This window comes from Neopelma chrysocephalum, unplaced genomic scaffold (assembly GCF_003984885.1).
Source record: "Neopelma chrysocephalum unplaced genomic scaffold, ASM398488v2 Primary Assembly neopelma1_97102, whole genome shotgun sequence".
NCBI classification, from domain to species: domain Eukaryota; kingdom Metazoa; phylum Chordata; class Aves; order Passeriformes; family Pipridae; genus Neopelma; species Neopelma chrysocephalum.
In genome coordinates, this window is record NW_020925744.1 from 3741561 (window position 1) to 3764623 (window position 23063).

Below are 23063 nucleotides of genomic sequence, written 5' to 3' on the forward strand. Positions count from 1 at the left end.
GTGACAGGCATTCACTAAAGACACAGATTTGTTTTCTTCACGGTATTAAGACAATAGCATGCACAAAACTTTCTGAAACACACTCTTTCACCTACGAGTTAAGAAGTTTCAATTTACTGTCCATTTCAGCAACTTGCCAGGTCCCAGACTACTGTCACAATTTGGTATTCTAAACCTGGACTGCATCTTCGGGTAATACACAAAAGTAGAGCTGGCTACAGTACATCTGCAGCTGTGTTGTGGTATTACTAAAAAAATGAAGTAAAAAAATTAAGTAAAAATAATGTATCTTGAAGAGGCAAAGTTTAGCTGAGTGTGAGGATGCTTTTAGACTTCAAACTGTTGCATTTCCAGTTATTCATACAAAAAAGTACAAAAGATTTATTTTACAGAGTGGTTTGAGTTATGATTCTGAGTCTTCCCAGGAAAGAGAAAAGTGTCTTCATTTTTTTGCCCCTCTCAATTTCTCACTGTTAACCTGTGGATTTCTCTTCTTAAAAAATAATTTGATACAAATGTAACATGGTAACATGTATTTGCTCTGGTGCATTAAGTTTAGAAATGAGATTTGTATGCTGAGACATAATAAAAAAACTGTAGTCTTCTGTTATCTAACACAGTGTGCAAAACAAATGGCTTCCCGATTTTTACTCTCCATAATAAACATGTATTTTTTTTCATTCAAAGTCTTCAAGCTATCTTTGAAAGAAAGAAAAACATTCTCCAGTTGATCATGTTTACATTCTGATATAAACTATTTCCATTTCCCATTACTAACAAAATACAATACCAATGTTCCACATTTAAGAGAAAGTATGGAATATATCCGTGCTCATCTAGAAGTTGCAAGACTTCTGTTTAATAAACACCAAGTACAGTATTTAAGATTTTAATTATTTTCACATATACAGCAAATATTCAAGTCCTTATCTCCTTTATAAAAGCATTTTGATCCAATTAAGAAAAACAGTATGCTTAAAAAAATTCAAATATATAGTACATTTGTTTCTGTACATGTATGTTCAAGATCTCCTGGGAAAAATACAAATACGGAATCTAATAGCTTCACCATTTACACCTCCTGTGGTGAACACAACTTTGTATCACATGATGTAAGTACCATCTTTGTAGTATTTCATGGATTCTAGTTGCTGAGTCATTGCAAGAACATCCTGAAATCCTGTACTGAGTCCGGACATGTGTTGAAAATAAGCCTCCTTCTCCACTTGGACAGTTAAGTTGTTTACACCAGCGTCTTTCAGAATTGCTGTGACCTGAACAGAACAGTATGGTTAACATTAGTATTACACTTCATACATATCTCACAGTAACTCAGTGTTCTGGCTCTGAAATGCTGTACAGGAAAAGAAACCCTATCATAATCATTACTTCAGCAAAGCCTTTGACAGCATCTTCCATACCATACTCCTGGAAAAGCTGGCAGGCAGCCCACGGTTTGGACAGTTGGCACTCTCTGCTGGGTTAGGAACTGGCTGGAGGGCCGGGCCCAGAGAGTGGTGGTGAACGGTGCTGCATCCAGTTGGCATCTAGTCAGTAGTGGTGTCCCCCAGGGATCAGTGTTGGGCCCAGTTCTATTTAATATCTTTACTGATGATCTGGATGAGGGGATTGAGTGTATGATTAGCAAACTTAAGAGATGACAGCAAGTTGGGGGGCAGTGTTGATCTGCAGAGGGACCTGGACAGTCTGGATAAATAGGCCAAATCCAATGGAGTGTGGGGTTTAACAAGGCCAAGTGGAGAGTCCTGCACTTTGGCCACAACAACCCCATGCAGCGTTACAGGCTGGGGACAGAGTGGCTGGAGAGCAGCCAGGCAGAAAGAGACCTTTGGGTTCTGATTGACGGGAAGCTGAACATGAGCCAGCAGTGTGCCCAGGTGGCCACAAAGGCCAATGGCATCCTGGCCTCTATCAGGAATACTGTGGCCAGCAGGACCAGGGAAGTGATTGTTCCCCTGTTCTCAGCACTGGTTAGGCCGCACCTCAAATCCTGTGTTCAATTCTGGGCCCCTCAGTTTAGGAAGGACATTGAGGTACTGGGCTGTGGTCCAATGAAGGGCAATGAGGCTGGTGAACGGACTGGAGCACAAGTCCTTTGAGGAGTGGCGGAGGGAGCTGGAGTTGTTTAGCCTGCGGAAGAGGAGGCTCAGGGGAGAACTTATCACTCTCTACAGCTACCTGAAAGGAGGTTGTAGCCAGGTGAGTATCAGTCTCTTCTCTGAGGCAACCAGCAGTAGGACAAGAGGGCACAGCCCTAAGCTGTGCCAGGGGAGATTTAGTTTAGACATTAGGAAGAAATTCTTTACAGAGAGACTGGGCATTGGAGCGGGCTGCCCAGGGAGGTGGTGGAGTCACTGTCCCTGGAAGTATTTAGGAAGAGACTGGATGTGGCACTTAGTGCAATGGTCTAGTAGACAAGGAGGTGTTAGGCCAGAGGTTGGACTCAGAGGAATTTTCCAACCTAGCTGATTCTGTGATTCTGTGTGATAATGAAAAATTCAATTTTCTGGAAAGCAAAGACTAGCTTCAGAGGGTATGGCTTTGCAACTTCTGCACAGTGGATAATTCTTAGCGTCTTGCATAAGGAAATATGTATCTTCTTAAGGAAAAGAAAAACGCAAGGCAGATAGGTAGTGGTAATGCAATTATAAACTCATGATTAGCATCCAGATATCCCTACTGCTTACTGCCTGTTTTGCAGGCCTGTTTTTCCACGACCCCTTCTTTTCTCAGAGCAGATGTAGTGCCACTTTCAACAGTGAGTATTTAGGCAGATGTTCTAGTAAACAACTCTTTATGCAGCTGATTCCAAGCTAGCAGGCAAGGGGCAATGCAGTGTTAGAGACCACCTCTGAGATATTAATGGATAGCTACAAAAAAAAAAATCACACATGGTAGCTTTAACTTCAGTCTATGACTGAAAAAGGACTGCTGAGTAGGAAATTAAGAGATTAGAGTCCAAAAATTTTGCACCTTACCTGCTGTACAATTCTCTGTTCCATCACATCCGATACCACTTGGACATGTATTGTGCCTGCCACAACACTTGCAGAGTGACACCAAAAATGAGGATCTCTGTAGGATATGACTCCCTCTATTTTTTGAATCTGAAAAGAAATTACATTAGCAACAATTAAGAACTCATTTAAAAATTGTGTGTGTACATGGATATTGGTGGATAATATTTCACAGGGAAACAAAGCTGTGTAGCATAGCAGCTATTCAGCTAAGCCATATTCATAAATATCTAGTATTGAAAGGTCACCTTGCTACTACTGTCCAATACTGGAGGGTAAAAGTCAAACTAAATGAAAACCCCAGAAGAGCACAACACTAAACAGGATGAGAAAAAAACCCCCCATATTTAGTGTACACATCACAGGAACATACATGGACAGACTAACCAGAATGTGAGTTGGGCATCTACCATTTCTAGGGCACCTGTTACCTCACTATTTAGCAGCTATTTAGTTACCATAGCTGAACTTAATTCAGACATAAATTCTTTCTGCAATTTATAATTTTTCAAATTGATCTTTGTTCTGGGTCTGACTGGGATGGTTTTTCACAGCAGCTGGTAAGGCACTGTGTTTTGGATTTCTGCCTACAACCATTTTGATAACACCCAAATATTTTGGATATTGCTGAACTGTCAGGTCTTTCTCTTTTGTATTGGGCACTGTCAAGGCCTTCTACTTTTTCTACTCTGCCTTCGCCTGATGGGTAGGCTGTGGGTGAGCAAGAAATAGGGAGGGGACACAGCCAGGGCAAGCGATCCAAGTTGTCTAGAGGGATATTGCATGCCATATAATGCCATGCTCAGCAGTAAAAACTGGGGTAGAGGAAGAAGAGGGGATTCTGACTTCCAAGGTGGCTGTTACTTGAGACTGCCTGGATATTGGCCTCCTTGTGGGAGGTGGTGCATTGCACTTTTCCCTTCCTCTACCTGTTAAATTATATTGTTTCCAGAGTTTTCTTGCTTATGCTCCCCTGTCCCACTGGCAGTGGTGGTGCTGGTAAAGGAGGGGAGTGAGCAAGTGGCTTGTAGGGATGCCTGGCTGTCAACTATTGTTTTATCATGATGTATTTTTAAAAATGCTTTTCCTATTATCTTTTAATGAATTGCTCTTTGTTTTCAAAAAGTACCTTCTTTTTTCCCAGCCTCCCAGAATTACTTCTCTCATCAAAAAGTGAAACCACTCTCCGCACCTCACTTTCCTGTCACTACAGAAGTCTCTCCCAGATAAGTTCCATCTGTCCTTTTCTTTCTCATGTAGATAAGAACACATTTTCCCTCTAATAACTGACAGGACACGTTCAGGATAGTCTTCCTTGAAGCCTCTAGTTGATGGTATTCTCAAAGCACTTTTAACTCTTTGTTTTACAGAGAGGAGTTCTCTACATTGAGGTCTGCACTATAATTCTGGGCAGGAACTTAAAATAAGCCAACAGCAAAGACCAAGTACAGCCTCAAAGCAGATGCTGTACTGAAGCAGACAGGAAAAAAATGAACTAGAATGAGAAAGTAATTAGAAAAAACAGTTTAATTTTTGCCATCCCACCTACTGTAAACCAGTATGCCCTTTGTGATATGGACAAATTAGAAAATCTGAAATTACAGGCTCATGATATAATCCTGTAGCCTGAACTGTTCACATCAAGTTTAAAAAGGCTGCAAGGTTCAGGGAACTGCCATGTTACTTACTACTAAATACGTTTCCCACACTGTTACCATACTTGTCTTACATCATACCCATAAAAAGCTACCCATGAAAGCAAAAACCAGTGCAAGTCTTTTTAGCTGCAAGACAACTTTTATCAGTAGAACTACTAATCCTGTCACATCTCTGCAAAATAGATTTTAAACAACTTGAGACATGAAGTTAAGACAATGGAAACTGTCAGACCGAACTACTTTAGTTTAATAACTATTAAAAACAGTTACAGTTTTGTATGTTTGCATATGAAAACATTTAGAATTGTACCTTTTCTAAAGCAGCATGAAGATCTTTCTCCTGTTCTGGAGGTATTCTCAACAAAAGCACTTGACAGGCATCTTTCAGTAGTGGGATAACACTAAGAAAAATCAATGTAGCAATAAAGAGAGAGCAGAGTGGATCAGCTATGAGCCATCCAAATTGCTGAATAAATATCGTGGATACAATAACACCAACACTGCCAAGAGTGTCTGCTAACACATGCAGAAATACACCTGAAAACAAAAGAAATGGAGTGATTAACAGTTCTGTCTAAAGTGTATGTATATGTTCAATAGGAAAAACACAGTAAAGCTTATTAAATATCCTGAAGCTAAACCAAATATCCTCTGCCTAACCTGGGGCAAAATACACAAAACATTTAGCTTTTCTAATGTTTAATTATAAATTATCATAAAACCAATTTTTACTCTACAGGCCAATGATCTAGGCAGGCATCCACAGATTTAACTACATGTTTTTGAATTGTTAGTGGGATTTGTACTATAATCATAACCATTTAACTCTCTATAGAGGGATCTATTGATCCTTAACCAGGAATAAAAAGATCAGTGTACATGTACTGACTTTTTAATGTGGACATATATTAATGTATTCGGTTTTTGTAAGCCAATTTTGCTCCAGTTTTACAAGAACATTGTCCTTTTGCTACTGGTAGGAATTTTATATTTTATACTGCTTTCATTGTGGGTTCATTCTCAATGTACACTCAATGGGCATAGAAAAATACCCTCTAAGCATTTGTAAGATTAATGCTAGTTAAGTGTTAGAATTGTGCAGAATACTAAAACATGAGTATGGGCAGACTTCACAAAAATGGCAGACATAATGAGTACAAATAACCAGGATAACCAACTGAATTAGGACATAAAATAACCAATAAAATATGAGACTATTCACCACATCCTGACAAGCTAACACAAAAACCATAATTGCTTTATATATTTTTTTTTCTTATAAGCCAGACAGTTGGCAAATAACTACTTTCTAACTACTAGGGAAAAAATTCTATGTTGAAGTTTTATATATATTGCCGTCTCTGCTAGCTTATGATTTCAGATTTGAAAAAGAAAGTTTTGTATTTACCACCTTATCTTCTGAGTCGCAAATAAAAAAATCACAAATAGTTTAGACTCCAGGTCTGCATTTGTTCTCCTGCTTCTTACTCCCTCCCCAGTATTTTTACAACCAGCTGCCACATGATACCTAAAAACATGGTAGTACCTTTATAGACAGAGATTTGGTACTTCCATTTCCAGGTTGAACTTAGAAACAAGGACTTAAAGCTTATAGAATAAAGTTTAGAATGGCCATCTACTAATGTTGGTGAAGACTGTAGATTACTGCTTTTTATTGGTCCTTTGGTATTGACCACATCTAAGAAAGCCCCAAAAAGAAACATTTCAAATTAAGTTTCTTTAAGTTAAATTCATAAACGGTTTGAGCAATTCCTGTCTACCACATATAAAGACTGTCAGATCGCTCCTGGAGAGTGACTGATGCACAGTACTGGGTATGATTCTGAAAATCTTCAAAGTCTGCTGGAAATCACATACATCTTAATGATTCAACAACCTGTACTTGCCTCTCATGTTGGTATTCATGCCTCCCCCAGAAGACCCATGGGAATGTCCATGGCTGTGCCCATGGTCACCGTGGGAATGGCTGTGCCCATGGCTGTGACTGTGCCCGTGGTGAGAATGGCTGTGATCATGCGAGTGACAGCCTCCCCGAGAAGCTCCATGGGAGTGTGCGTGGCTAAAGGCACAGATACCAACAAGGTTTACGATCAGCCCTCCAACAGAAACTGGCTGTAAGAGGGAAAAAAGTCTTTAACTTCACTGCATCCTCCCAGGCAATCAAATTTGTTTTCTAGTGGAAGCAGTGATAGCAACACAAGAGTTATTCTAACATGGATCCCCCATCATATTCCTTTCACTATACAATCTGGTTTCAAAGAAGTTTTCTTCCTCTTGCAAAAGATCCACCCAAAATCCACCATTTAAATGCAAAACCTAGTATTCACAGATCAAGGCTAGATAACAAATTTTGTTTAAGAAAGGCTGATCAATATTATTTCCTTTCAAAAAGAGATACGGTGGTTTGAATATAAGCTTTCCCTTGCTTTCACTGCCCCCCCCCCCCAAAAAAAGAAACTTTCATATTTTATCTAGGACACACATAATTTGTACTTAAGACAGCAACTAGTGCTTTATTGGTTGAATTGTGGTTGAATTGTGCTTTTTATCTGCTTGCTTATTTTTCTATTCTTCTCTTGAAAAACCAGCAAAGCAGTAAGAGTAATTCCAGCTAATGAAGTAATTAAACAAGTCCTGCTTAGAGGTTAGTAGACCTTTCCTTGGCTATGCAGACTGTGCTCATGTCAAGAGGGTAACACCTTCCACTCCCAAGAAACAGCATCAGTAGTGAAAATGGACCAAATGTTGAAGATCAAAATGAATGCAGAAATAAAAATCAAGCCTTGATTTCAGCAACACACATTCATTTTTGTGCCTACAAAAAAATCTTTCTCTTTGTTACAGAAGAATGCAGGACAGCAAAAATTCATGTGTATGTGGGAGAGCAAACAAGTGAAGCTGGAAACGCAATCAATAAAGGCTTAGATATGCAGAATTCCATAATAAAAATAATTTGAAAAAAATGAGCTATTGTATTAGAAAGAAAGGGATGCTATCTTGAAAAATTAAGAGGGGAGCCCCTGAAGAAGCTGTGGAAGGTAGAGAGACACAAGTTTAGTTAAGATTATCTATGCAGATCATCATAATTGCCATAGTAGTACAATCTGCATAATGTTATGGTTTCTGGCCCATTTTTGAGGTTTCTCAGATACTAAGCTCTTAGTATTTTAAAATCTTTTCTGTAATAACTGACATTGGTATACATAACTGCAGAACCAAATTTAGTCTTGTACAGACTATTTCCTTACTATATTTTATTGTAGAATGATCATCTTCTAAAAAGATTAGAGCTCCAACATCTTAGGAACAAAAATCACTCAACTGTTATAATAAAATTACATTCAACCCTATATATTTTCATATTTTAAAATTAGATGTAGTTTGCACTTCAAAATTATAATCTGTTAAAAAGTCAAGGCACAGTTTAGATCCCTTGAGTATGCAATTTTGATAGAATCATAGAATGGTTTGAGTTGGAAGGGACCTTAAAGACCATCTGTTTCCAACTCCCTTCCATAGGCAGGGACACCTTTCACTAGATCAGGTTGCTCAATACCCCATCCGGCCTGGCCTTGAACTCTTCCAGGGATAGGGCATCCACAACTTCTTTGGGCAACCTGTGCCAGTGCCTCACCATCCTCAAAGTAAAGAATTTCTTCCTACTCTGATTCAGTTTAAAGCCATTCCCTCTTTTCCTGTCATTCCATGCTTAGGTGAAAAGTCCCTCTACAGCTCTCTTGTTGGCTCCTTTAAGTCCCCAGAAGGACTCAGTAAGGTCACTCTGGAGATAAACATAAATGAACCATTAACTGCAAAACTACATTCAAACAGAGTGAGAAAACTTACAGTTAGCATGTTTGTATCTATGTCTGGAGGATCCACCAGTCTGGTTACCGATTCCATGAAGACAAAGAAAGCAATCACCATCAGAAAGAGGCCATTAATAAATCCAGAGAGAATTTCTACACGTCCATACCTGAAAGTAAACGTAGATACTTTTTAGAGTAAAGAATGGGTATTCTGAACAAATCTCAAAGTTATAATAAATAAAGTTATAATATATTTAATACAGCATTAAGATAGCTATGGTATTTTTCTCAATGACAAAAAATCATGCCTCAATTTCTGAGTTTTTTATTTCTAACCAAGAGGTTACCAGTTTGCAACTGTCCAAACTCCAATAGAATAAAGCACTATTAACGTAAGTATTTTTTCATATATGATGCCCATTCCTGGCTTCAAATTGCTAAACTGCTATGCAACCATATAAAGCTTGATTATTTCAGCAGAATCTAAATCCTTGTGTGAACATTGACTTTTAACATATATTTTTGTTTGACATACATGCATATAAGGAATGAGGTAATTCCTAAATAATATTCACAAGTTGTAGAGGTAAATGAAAATTACATTTCAGGCACATTTTTTGCAGGGGTAAGAAGAGAACAGCATGAGCCCAAATGGTAGAGAAGAGACAGCAAAAAAACCACAGAAGCATACACTAGTGAAACACTCCAAACATGGCAGGGCATTTTGAAAATGAGCAAGGAAAGTAAGTTGCAAGTAGTCCTTAAAGAACCCAATGCACATACCCATAGGAAAATATGCGAGTTGCTTTCCATCTTGTCATCAGAGCTGCAAAAAGCCCCATCACTAATGCAGAACAATCAAAAAGCATATGAAATCCATCAGAAATAAGGCCAAGGCTATTGGTCCATACTCCATAAAAAAGCTCCACAAAAGTGAAAGCCTAAAACAAAACAGAGTTTGAATTTTTTCTCAAATATTAACTTGTATATTAATATTTTGGTAGCTAGCAGGAAATTCTTTTCATAGAACACTCGATATTTTTCAGAAGTATTGTTCAAAGTATTTCTAGGCCAATTTTTCTCTCCTTCAGTGAAATAAAAGTGATACATTCCAAGCCTATGAAGACACATTTTTGAATCTACCCTCCTTAAAGCCTTACACTTTAGAAAACAACCCTCTGCAGGAATAAATTTAAGTTTTCATTTAGAATTTTAAACTGATGTTCCGCAGACAAAATTTTAAGCATTTTGCCATTAAACAGTGTAAGAGGTCTGATCTGATATATTATTAGCGTAAAAGCCATGCTGTCTGTAAATCTGTTACGTAAAGATTTTCTTCACCAGTTGACTGTTAAATCTGAGGAATTAGTTTTGAGAAGGGTACACATGGAAACAATTTTAATACATACTTTCCCTGAACAATTTACTATGATTAATATGTCTGCCTAAAAACTTTTTTTCCTATCTTTCATATTCCATACAGGAACGCCATAAAATTATAATGGATACTTCAAGTTTCTCCCCTTATTTTCTTGGATAACTGGCTAAGAATGAAGAGAGATCTCTGCAAATGAGGTTTTATCAATATTGCTTACTGCATTATCTTTATCTATTTGATAAACAGAGAAGCTAGAAATAAAACCAGCCTACTCCAAAATTACACTAATCAATCCCACACCTTCTGTTTTGTTGTGTCCATCCTTAAAGGCCATATCAGTTTCAGCTTACCTGCTGGCAACACTGAGGTGTGTTAAACACATGGTCATACAAGTATTTAGTTACTGGTGTAACAGTTACACATAGAATCAGTGCTGCCTGTGATAACAAATCAAAGTGACCTTCCCCTTACCGTAAGATTAGTATAAAAATCTTTTATTTTAATATACCATCTAATTAAACTACTCTGTCAAAGTCTCTTTAAAAATAATCAATTATGGGAACCTTTTAAATAATAACTCTTCTTTCTGAATTATGTATGCACTACTATGATTGGCTTTAAAGAAAAGACCTTGCACTTACCAGATTTAGGCACAAGAAATAGAAGATCTGCCTAGAATCATACTCCTCAAGAATTTGTTTCAGCGACTCCTTAATAAACCGGGGCAATGACTGAGAGCTCTGCTGTAATGCATCACCCATGAAGTTATAGAGAGGAGTGCCTTCAGGGGAATAGCCAATAAGGGTACCCTTCTGCCCTTTCCTGGAGGGGGAGGACAGGATATTGGCAGCTGCAAGGAAAGCATTGAAGTGTTTGTTGTCATTTCCAAGATTCACAGCTTTTTTATAATTTGTTGAATCAGTAATCAAATTCTGTATAAAATTTGCAGGCAGCAAAGTGACTGTCAACTTCATCTTGAGGTTTATCATTAGATTTCATTGCTATGTAAGATTAGATCAGCATTTCCACAACAGATTTATTACCTTCTTTTTTTTTCATAGACAGACAATAAAAGAGCAAAATTTTACAGGCCCTCTTACTAAAGAATCCATAAAAGCTCATCCAAAAGACTTCTGCACACCTTAATTTTCTGATTGGCTTCCCAGTCATACGAACAACATTTATTGCAGTTTAGATAGGAATACCTACATAAAATGAAGAAGACAGCACTCACTACCACCCCTCCAGAAAGAACATGCTCTGTGCTTTCATGGTGTGGTGGTTTGTTCATAGCTCGAAGCTGGTCTGTTATTGGATGTGTCCAAAAGTTTCCAAAAAGCAATGCACTAATGAAAGTAAGAAAGGATCCGTATCGAGCACATGTGGAACCTTCCATCTTCACAGAACATATGGACTCCACGTAGAAATCCAAGATCACAACAAAAAAGATGACTGTTATGAAAGGCATGATGAGAGAAGACCAAGACTCTACTTTACTCTGCAACAAAAAATAAATTTCAAACAGGACTGCTCACCTTTTGATGTGATTGTATATACAGCATTACAGGTAGTTCACTTGAACTACAAATGTTTTCAGTAATCCATCAAAACATAAATACTTCTATACTTTCAATTTATCATATAAAACCAACATCTCAGATATAGAAAGACACATATATCTAAAATGCATGACAGTACCTTATTTTAAATACTTTCACGTTCTTAAAAGCAACGCCACATGCAACGCCATGTTTGTAATGGTCTACTCTGCCTATGCATGTGGGCATAAAGAACATGTTTTTAAAACACAATAAATAATCTACTCTTTAGGGATAAAAGAGCCCTGTATTTATATAGTTGTTAATACTTGTGCAATATTTGTAGACAAACCCAAGATATAATATCTGAGCTAGAAGGATGAAATAAAGTTATCACACAAAAGAGGAAATTAAAGTATCACATAGATAAAAATCAAAATATAGAAGGAAAACATAATGAAAAAATTTCAAACGGAGCTTACTACAGAAATAAAGACATGAACTTCGGTAATTTTAAAGATATTTTAAAGGAAATATTTAAATTTCACTTGTCAAGCATTGCAAAAAATGATTAATCTTTGTACTTGTTATCTTACCTCTGTTGTCAAAGACAGGATAATGACCCATGGGCATAACAGAAGGACAGAAACTAGATGAGACAAAGCTTGAAGACGCTTGGCTCCACCTACATCTACAGATAGTTTTCGGGAAGCCATGTGAAAACCAATCTTACAGCACAATGCCAGTACCAGAAGCAGTACTCCGCCCTGGAAACATAAGGGGAAACTGTCAGCATTTCTTAAGACCCAAAACCCCCATTCCAATCACAGTGGCACTTACATGGAGTAAAGATTAATGTGCTTTCTTTAACTTGGCAATAAAAGCCAAAGACAGGATATTTCCCGTAATTGTTGCTTAGTTAAAAACACTAACATGGTTATATCTTAGCATTATTCACAACAGCCTATTATGACTTGAATTTTAAAACTCTCAGTAGTGTTAGTTGTCATACAACAGCAGCGAAATGGTAACAAACAGCATATGAGGAAAAAGAAAAATCTCACAAAGCTTGTTTTCCCATCTTCCATTATTAAAAACATGTTGAAAGCATACATAAACTCCCAATGGTTCACATTACCTTGGCCTCTAAGCCTTTCATAACCTTTCATCCACTTACCTTTACACTGTTATCATATTTCTCCACATTATTTTCTTTCAAAATTGTTCTACAAATTAATCACAAGATACACACACAGCATCTTATCTCCCTCAGATCACACTTGCTTTTGGGCACCATTAACCAGTCTAACATTTATTTTTATATTAATACTTTCTCAGCTGCTCTGTATTTTTTCTTGTTTTAGTCCCCACTGCAGCCACTTTAGCAGCAAGAGTAAGCTAACACAATAACTCAATCAGCTGGATCAACCCTGTACAGTAAGATTATGATACTCAGCTAGTCATATCACCAACTACAATGGGACTATACTACTGAGAAGTATCAACATCTATGTCTTCAAGCACAAATCTAATGTAAAGGAAAGACTGGGGAAAGATAAAGAAGCAGCAACAAAACACAGATCCTAAAAGTGAGTAAGAAATGGCTTGTATGCAAAGCATTATGAACATCCAGAACACTGATGACAGAATACTTCATGATAATTTTAATGAGACTTTTTATGTCATGCATTACAGCAAAGTCCTTATCAGCTACAGAGGTTGAATATTGTACAGTTTGGCTTGCTGTATTGAAGCTGCTCAAACTCCTATCAAGATGTAAAAATTCCAGCTCTAGTCCAGTTCCAATATGAGGGGGAAGGGATGTTCAAATTTTGGGTTTGATTTAGGCTTGGATTAGCTCTGAGCTGGTGAAATTCTTACCTACAAAACTTAGATAAATATTAACCTTCTAAAATACAAGTTATTTACCTTGTGATCTGCAACACCCAGGAAAGCAATGATTGTATAGAGAACATGGGTAAGAGCACTGTCATGATGCCCCTCAGCTAAATTAAAAAAAAAATTAAGGAAGAGTTTCATTTGATGATTTTGTTTTAAACTAAAGAACAGGCAAAAGTAGCAAAAGACCACAGAATGCAGAAGTAAGCAAAATGAGCTCTAAGGTGTGCTGGCATGTGGAAGACAAACAGCGGATCAGGCTCAGCCCTCAGCATGGGTTTGTGAAAGGCATGTCCCGATTGACCAACCTGATCTTCTATTACAGGATTACCTGCCTAGTGAATGAGGGAAAGGCTGTGGAAGTTGTCTGCATGGACTTTAGTAAAGCCTTTGACACTGTTTCTTACAGTATTTTCCCAGAGAAACCAGCTGCTCATAACTTGGATGGGTGCACTGTTCTCTGGGTAAAAAAGCTGTCTGGATAGTTGGACCCAGAGAGTGGTGGTGAATGGAGTCACATCCACCTGGCATTCCATCACCAGTGGGGTTTCCCAAGGCTCAGCATTGGGGCCAGTCCTGTTTAATATCTTTATCAGTGATCTGGATGAGGGGATGGAATGCACCCGCAGCCAGTTTGCAGGTGACAGCAAGCTGGGTGGGAATGCTGATATGCTAGAGGGTGGGAAGGCTCTGCAGAGGGATCTGGACAGGTTGGATCCCTGGATCGAGGCCAACAGTATGAGGTTCAACAAGGCCCAGTGGCAGGTTCTGCCTTTGTGTCACCACAACCCCAGACAGTGCTACAGGCTTGCAAAAAAGTGGGTGGAAAACTGGGGGTCTGTTGGGACAGTGGCTAAACATGAGCCAGCAGTGTGCCCAGGTGGCATTTTGGCTTTTACCAGCAACATTGTGGCCAGCAGGACCAGTGATTGTCAGCACTGGTGAGGCCACACCTCAAATCTTGCATTCAGGTTTGGGTACCTCACTACAAGAAGGACATTGAGGTGCTGGAGCATGTCCAGAGAAGGACAATGGAGCTGGTGACCATGTGTGAGGAGTAGCTGAGGGTGTTTAGTCTGGAGAAAAGAAGGCTTATCACTCTCTACAACTACCTGAAAGGAGTTTGTAACAACATCAATTTTTTCTCTCAAGTAAAGGGAGAAAGGACAAGAAGAAATGGACTCAAGTAGCACCAGGGAAGATTAAGATTGAATATTAGGAAGAATTTCTTCATGGAAAGGATTTTCAAGCATTGGAACAGGCTGAGTCACCATCCCTGGAGGTAAAGTATTTAAGAGACATGTAGATGTGGCACTTAGGGACATGGTTTAGTGGTGGGCTTGGCAGTGCTGGGTTAGCGGTTGGACTTGATGATCTTAAGGGTCTTTCTTAAGGTCCCTTCTTACTCAGGCCTTTCTATGAATCAACTCACTGAAAAACTAAGTGAATTAACCAATAAGGTTCCAGAATATACAGTTTGCAACTGTAATTTCATATTTTTATCCTTCTTTTGTAAAGTTTACTTTCACCTTGTTTATTTTTACTGCCCATCCTTAGATGTACTATTTTTGTCAGTAAACTATGATGAGATGATCAATTGAAAACTTTCTTCAGGACCACTTCAAATTATAATTTAATTCAGTATACTCAATTTCACATTCTCTCTGCTCCAGTAATAACAGTCACTTGGTCTTACACATAGCAATAAAGGATACGATGTTCTGCTATTTTAGCCATGAGGTCATCATTATCAAAAAGTAGTAAGCAGATGACAGCTATGATGAAAAATGCAGCACCTCTTGTCTGTAAAAAAACCCAAACAACAAACAGCTAATCAACAAAAACCGCTAAATATTTTTATAATTTGCTATAACAGATTATTATAAAAAAAATCCTGGAAATCAGTCCCCTCCCTCCCTGCTTCCTGATCATTGTAAGCACACTTCAGTAAGAAAAACATGAATGAAACACCCATTTTTTTAAGAAAGTGATCTTGACAATATAATTTCACATTTTTTTCTGGTTTTCAGATTTATGAGATAACTCAGGACACATCACCACTGTAGCAGGCTAGAAGCCTGTATCTTACAAACTTCAAATGTGATTACTTTCTTCTTCATGGTGTGTTTCTGCCTACCAGAATGCACTGCTACTTCAGCCTGATAATTTAATACTTAGTAAAATCAATGAGCTATAAACAACATCTGGTGGACAAAATGTCCAATTTTGTCCCGGGGAGGAAAAGGCTAGAGAACTATGCAAAGGCTATGAGAAAGAACAGCTCTACAGTACTTTTGTGGGGAAAGGACAGAAGAAGCTATGAAATCCCAGGTAGCAGAGCTCTCACCACCCAGACTTAAGCCACTGCAATTTTGGTATTCATCATTTTGGCAAGACAATGAGCTCTACATCTGAAAAATACTATCACAATCTAATTTTTGAAGACAAATAGAGCTATCACATTCTTGTTTCAGAAAGTCAGCTGACCAGTTTACTTCATAAAGCTGAAGTGATGCAGAGGACAGGGTCATTGCTCTCTTGTTTCTGCTGCCGTAAGCCATACAGCTGAATTGCCAAACATGGTCCACTAAGATACAGATTGACAAAGAACCTCTCTGAAGCTCTTACATCTACTCTTTGGGTGGTTGACTGGAAAAAATAATTTGTCTTCTAGATGAAGATCTTCATGCCGCATGCCCTAAGATTCTCAGTTTGAGGGGGGTATGCATAGCCTGTTGGAGCAGATGACTGTGCTATTCACTCTAAGGCCAACCTAAAAGTGCTTAGGGGACTCCAGTGCAGTTATGAGACAGAGATTTAAGAACTCCCAGCCTGAAGTGGCATCAAAGTGAAACTTGTCTTACACAGCAAGTCCTCTAACCTCAGATATATGACAGTAGGTATCCTCCTCCAACTCTTATTGTTTTTGAGTGGAAGTGGACAAGAATACTAGGTGTTGAGATAAGCTCATTCCATTTAGGGGTAATTAGGCACATTTAGAGCACACCTTGCAAAAGTGTGTGTAATGGGACTTAAAGGATATCTCAAGTAGAGGTCTCTGATTCAGGGAAAGACTGGGCCCAAATATTCAGCACATGCAGGATCAGGCAGACATGAAAGTACTTACAGAACTTTTTGGCAGAATATGTGAAAAGCTAAACACATTGAAGAGTATAGGCCAGCCACTGGAGACTGTGTTGCTGGACTTCTGTGTCTAAGGCTGAGGACCACTACATGAACATATGTCCTTTTGTCATTTTGAACCCAAAATCCCATTACAAAGAATGCTGAATTGCAAAAATTATTTTCAAGGTTCTTTTCTGCCTACAAACAGAAAAACTTCTCAGGTATCTGCTACAGAGCACCAACAGCTTTACCCACTGTTTCTCTCAATTTCACCACTAATTAAACTAAAAAAAGCACATGTTCTATGAACATAGATCCAAAACACAGTTGAAGAAGCACTTGAATTATAGCATTCAGTATCTTCTACAATTGGTAAAATAGATTTTTAAATACCTTTGCTGGTCCGCCACCTGAGCCTGTGAACAAGACACTAAAGAGTGACAGCACAACCAAATCACTGTGCTCAAACAGCAACAATGTCCTATAAAAAAGTGAAATAAAACACCTAAGTCCATTTACAATGAGTTTATCACAACCTTGATATATACTATTTCAGCTAAAATTAATGACACACCAAAGATTTATCATGTGATTTCAACAGCAAGTTTAAACAATTCAAAAGGATAAATGCAAATCTATCAGCAGCAGACAGATCTAGCTGCAGTCAGCCATACATATCAAAAAATGAGGACTTCCCAGCTCAAAGAACAGATTAAAATTATTCATTTATAGATAACTTTAAACTATACTTTCTTCTAGCAACACAACAAGACACTAACTTGCTCAAGATGGAAGTATTATTCCCATTACAATACCTCCTCTAAACCAGTTGCTGGCTCCTAGAAAAAAAGAGGTCTTGTTCTGTAGTATTACATCCTTCTTATTGAGGTGCTGATGGTCTAGTAGTTTATGCCACCTCAGAACCTCTTAATTGCTGAAAATAACAAATTCTAACTTATATCTCCTTCAGACAGCAAAGGCTGACTAACAAGCTTGTATTGACAGCTTTCCTGAGCAGAACATGAAAGTAATCATTGCTGTAAAGTTTACCAAATGCTTTTGCAATCCTCTGCATAGCAATACAGCCTGCTAGAACCCATGTTACTGGTTCTGTTTGGGATGAATGCCAGTATCCAGAGAGGCACTAGAGTATTAACTACATTAATATAAATAATCACAGTATTATGACTCTGAGGTATGCATTCTCCTGTGTAGAGGATAAAACTTCACCTTCATAAAATGTATCATTTAAGTCTTTACCTTCCTCTCTCAAATGAAAGATGCTTTCCAACATATTAACCTTAATCTTTGGAAGTCTAATGTTACTCTTTTACAGTTACTCAGTAAGTACTACTAGTAAACAGCACGAGTGATTTTACTCTGAGTGTGTGCATTAACGTTACCCAATTCCAACACAGTCTACACAGCTGACCAGGTAAAGCAGTACCCTGCAACAAGTGCATAAATTGATTCTAGTCACCTGTCACAGGAATACCAGCTGCTATCACTAGCTGTCAAGCCATGGACTCCAAAGAGGAAAGTAAGCAACTGGCATTACACTAATGAGACTAGGGAATTATGAAAACTACAGTCAGTAAAACAGATGGTGACCTTCATGTATCATCATGTGTTAAGCACTATCAAGAATTTCACAGGCATCTCACCAAAGAATTAGTGAAGAAAATTACCAGTTCTATGGAAATTATATATAGTTTTTTCCAAGCACAAAAGAATTCATAGGAAAAAGCATAAGGATTCATTTAAATTTAAAAAAAATACATCAAGTGGCTAGCATCATGGACTGACAAACAGAAAACAAAAAGCAAAGGAGCAAGACAGGGAAGGATGACAACAGAAAAACAATATTTACAGTAGATATATATTTACCTCAGTGGTCCACAAAGAGTGAGGCCAAAAAACCACAAGAGTGAAATGATACATCCGACAACAGCATGCTTAAAAATTCTGACCCACTGCAAAGGAAAGGTATTTCCTTATCATTTTCTCCAGTTTCAAAATAAGCACCCCATTACTAGCATTCTTTTAGCACAGTAGCTATAGAAATTGAGGGGAAATCATGTGCTTTGCAACAAGGTAAAGTACCTATGACAAACATCACATCTTCAAAATCCAGAATTTTAAATTTTTTAGCAATAGTAAAACCACATAGGGACAGATTTTTTGGAACTCAAATGAAAGATGCAATTTATTCCTGTTCACATTTTTAAAATTCAGCCATACATGTCTAATGACGAAAGCAGTTGACATTTGGACCGCTTTGACACTATCCTTCAGATTCTGTCTACTTAGCACGCACACTGGGTCGAGTTTTGCACACACACTTACATAAAACCAAGATGAATAAGAAGCAGGTGAAGAAAATTTATTTCTTACAAATCAGCAGGTTCCAACCTGGTCCTTCTCTAACTCCTCAGGATACTGGGAACTCAACAAAGGTCTGAAGAGCAGTTAGATCAGCCCCTCATCACATGCAGAAAGGACTCTTTTGTGGTGGGGGACAAGACTGGAGCATTTCAACATTCTGGCAGTCCAGAAATTGCCCTTCTGACTGTCTAAGTCAGCTAAATAGACTAAGCTCTTTTGAAAATTCCAGTCCTCAAAGTAGATGCTTGTATGAAGATAAGGACCAATCCTTTCACTATACTCTCAAAAGGAGCTGACAAAAGCTAAAAATGCTGATGGTTTTTGTGCACTAGACACTGAATTAGTTACACACTTTTAGAAATTGTTAGCACACCTTCCAAGTGGAGTAATCTTTGTTCTACTTCCACTTTTGGCAAAAGCCACATAGCCAAGAATATTTAGAAAGACGTCAACTGCTATTACATGTCAACTCACCTGACGCTTGGTCACCACTTTTCCAGAAGAAAATGGTTTTTGAAACAAAACCATAAAAAATGCAGACCTGTTAAAAGAAGAAAGTTTTCGCTATTTGTGTATTAGCTGTCAGCTTTTTATCCAAACCAGCCCTAAATAACTAAGTCTCTCATATCAGGCTCAGTTTACAAAATGGCTTTCCCTACAATTTTTTCATTAAAAGGCCACGCTGATCACATTCATTGGTTTTGCTTTCCCTGATGCATTACTTGTGTCACATACCAGTACTACAGTGATGACACGTGAAGTTCAGTTCCAGTCAACTTTAAATGCCAGTTCTTGACAGAATTGCTAATGAGAATTGCTATTTTTGATTTACAAAAATCAAAATAATTAATCTCAGAAGTTCTGAGGAGAAATAATACTCTGATTTTTATCAGCAAGATACACCCAAAGGTTTACTCATATATGGAATGCTGTATATACAGTCCTGTTAGAAATGGTAAGACACAGAACACAAATTCCTCAACTGGGAACAAAAGTGATGGGGGAAAAAAAGACTATGGTGCTTGGGAACATGCAAGAAAGAAGTGCAGATATATAAACGAATTCGAAATAAAAGAAAAAAATGAAATTCCAAATATTCCAATTCTGCTAAGTTTATTACATAAATGCTCTTCCACATGGCATCATGTAAACATGAAGCAGGATTCTGTCTGCAAAGGTTGTTTCTTCATATATGCTATCAGTTTCTATAGCTTAGCCCTCAATGTGGGAAAAAAGGCATTTGAAACTCACAAGAACTACAGGAATACAAACTATAAAGAAGAAAGCTTATCTTCTACACTCTTGTTAAGAAAATTAAAAAGACATGCCTGAGTGACCTGGTTGCTGGGTTCTCCATCTTGGGTGGGTAACCCTGCATATATGCACAAATTAGGGGACAACAGGCTGGAGGGTAGCCCTATCGAATGTCTGGGCTGATGGCAAGTTGAATATGAATCAGCAGTGTGCCCTGACAGCAAAAAGGGTCAGCTGTGCCTTGAAGTGCATTTAGAATCAAGCACAGCATTGCCAGCTGGTTGAGGGAGCTGACTATCCCACTCGGCACTGCACAGGTGCAGCCTCACCTCGAGTCCCGCGTGCAGTTTTTGGCACTTCTTATAAGAAGGATATTAGACTGCTAGAGTGTGTCTGGAGGAGGGCAGCTGTGATGGTGAAAGGTCTTGAGGGCAGGAGAACGAGCAGCTGAGGTTGCTTGGTTTGCTCAGTTTGGAGGAGCCTGAGGGGTGACCTTATTGTGGCCTAGAACTGTGGAGCAGCAAAAGGGCAGGTGCTGACCTCTCTCTGGTGAACAGTGACAGGGCATGAGATGGAATGAAACTGCATCAGGGAAACTTCACATTGCATGTTATAAAAAGGTTCTTCACTGAGAGGGTGGCCAGTCACTGGAACAGGCTCCCAGGAAAATGTCACAGCATCAAGCCTGTCAGAACCCAAGGAAAAGATTCTTGGTTTAGTTTTAGGTAGTCTTGTAAGGAGCAGGGAGTTGGACTCAATGATCCTTATGGATCCCTTCCAGCTTGAGACATTCCAAGATACTGAAATTATAGTGAGCAGAGATGTGAAGCAAAAACACTCCTGTGAACAAAGTATTTCTCAGATTCACTGCTATGCCTTCTACTCCTTGAGTATCTAGAACAAAATAATGCAGGGTACAAGCTTGACGCTGTCACAAAACACCCCAGACAGAGCACGTTGTAAGGGTAGGGGACAAGGCTGCATCCCGCGCACACTCACCCCAGCTGCACTACGAAGATGAACTGCACGAGGTGGACCGCTTTCAGGAGATCATAGGATTCAAACAAGCCCACAGCTTTCAAAACCTTGGTGAAGCACAGCAGCACGATGTACCGGGTCAGCCTGTGGAAGGAAAGAGGCCGGTTCGCACCTGCCGCCGCGCACACGCCGCGACCGCGCGGGCCCGGAGCCTCAGTGGAGGGTGCGGCCCCCACCGGCCCTCGGGCGATCCCGCTGCTCCCCTGAGGGAGGGAGCACCCAGCGGAGCGGCCGCTGCCCCCCTCGCCGTTACCGGGCGCTGGGCACATCCACGGGCCCCAGCGCGCCGCCGCCGGCCAGGGCCTGCCCGCCGTACGGCTGCTCCATGGTGGCAAGGAGGGAGCTCTTGCACGGAGCGGCTGCGGGCGCTCAGACGTTCGGGTGCGGCCCGCCTGCCCCGCGCCGGGGGCACTTCATCCCCCGCGGGCAGCGCAGTGGGACGGGAACCACGAACAGGAACCGGGAACGGCAATCGAGGGTCCGCAAGCGCCTCCTGCGCGCGTGCGCGAAGCAGTGCGCAGGCGCCCCGGCGGGGGTTGGGGCGAGGCCGGGAGCTGTAGAGGCGGGACCGGGGTCGGAGGGGCGGGGCTGGGCCGGCTCTCGCTCTCCCCGGGGCGGGGTCGGGAAGGGGGTGGTGGAATTCCATACCTTTTTTTTGTTAACCCTGTTTATTTTGTATGATTATGTGCAAAGCCCTACGCCAGGATCGAGCATCAGGAGAGGGTCTCCCTGCTGGCGGCTCCAAATATCGAGTTGAAATTAATGGGAGAAGTCGAGGCGGAAGGTTAGAAATGTCCATATTGTGAGCTAGCTGCTTTCTTCCAGCTGTGTATCAAAATTTCTGGTTTGGGGACATCCCAACACGTGATTTTGGTACTGATATCTATATGTATATATATAGAGAGACATATACTGATATATTGAAATAATCTCAGCAATAATCAGCTGCATGTTGGATTTCTTTGAAGTAGACTTGGTAGACTTTAACTAGGAAGAGAAGGAGGAACAGGAGCACAGAGGAGTATGACTGCTGACAAATGAAATATTCAGAATTGCATTGGTCAGAAATCAAAGATTTTTTTAAAATTTGTTTGCAGATTTGCAAAATACTCTGAGTGCATGTGGAAACTTCTGCATGGCAAGCATAAAACTATTAAAAAGAAGTGGTGGCTCTGCTCTTCAGCTGCCTTGTGAAGATCCCTTAAAAGTTTAACCCACAGGTCCTGTCTCCTGTCCAAATCCCCACTGTTAACAACTTGGACGCCCATGGAATAACGAGAAGATGTCGATAATGTTTGTAGAGGGGGGGAAGTAAATGAATGAATGAATGAATGAATGAATAAATAAATTTAGGGGGTTGGGGGGTGGGGGGGGGGTTGGAGTTTAGTTACGTGCCGTGTGCCTTGTGTCCAGGAGATGGAGATGTTGACAAACAGCACAAGGAACAGGACTGGAGTGCGAACGAGAGGCGGGGGTGAGTGGGTGGCCCGGGAGCCGAGTAAGGAGACCAAGTGATGTGGGAGAGCGGAGAGGATGAGAATCAACGGACTGCGTCAGGGACATGCAGAGAGCGGAAGAGGAAAAGGCTAGAGAGGCACAGGGGAGAGCTTTCTAGGACCAAAACTGGGGGACACACAAAATGTAGAGGTGTGAGTTAAACGAAGGCATTGCAAAGACCAGTGGATGCAGGCACCCTTTAAGGGTGAGAATATGTGGCATACTGGGGCAGGCTGCTGCCCATCAGTGGCTCTCCTGTGACTCCTGGGGTTGACAGCATGAACAAGCCCTGTGTTGTTATAGTCCCTGGCCTGCCAATTCACTGAGCTGCCCCCACTGGTGCCTCCTCAAGACCTGTTTCAAGCATCTGTCTGTGGTGGCATCCTCTTGGTTGGCCTCTTGAGTGTTGGAGGCTGGAGGGA

At 39.9% G+C, this 23063-nt stretch overlaps 1 protein-coding gene across 1 annotated transcript; it reads right to left on the reverse strand.

The window, feature by feature from the left end:
• Positions 1–700: 700 nt before the first annotated feature.
• Positions 701–21640, reverse strand: SLC30A5 (solute carrier family 30 member 5). Its single transcript, XM_027671558.1, has 16 exons — positions 21398–21640; positions 21106–21228; positions 19327–19393; positions 18355–18440; positions 16861–16948; positions 15057–15144; positions 13372–13448; positions 12039–12209; positions 11114–11402; positions 10546–10754; positions 9310–9467; positions 8564–8693; positions 6604–6829; positions 5007–5233; positions 3000–3128; positions 701–1274 (listed from the first exon to the last, which is right to left on the reverse strand). The coding sequence occupies exons 1-16, from the start codon at positions 21469–21471 to the stop codon at positions 1104–1106; spliced, it is 2313 nt and encodes a 770-aa protein (XP_027527359.1). The 5' UTR covers positions 21472–21640; the 3' UTR covers positions 701–1103.
• Positions 21641–23063: the final 1423 nt, after the last annotated feature.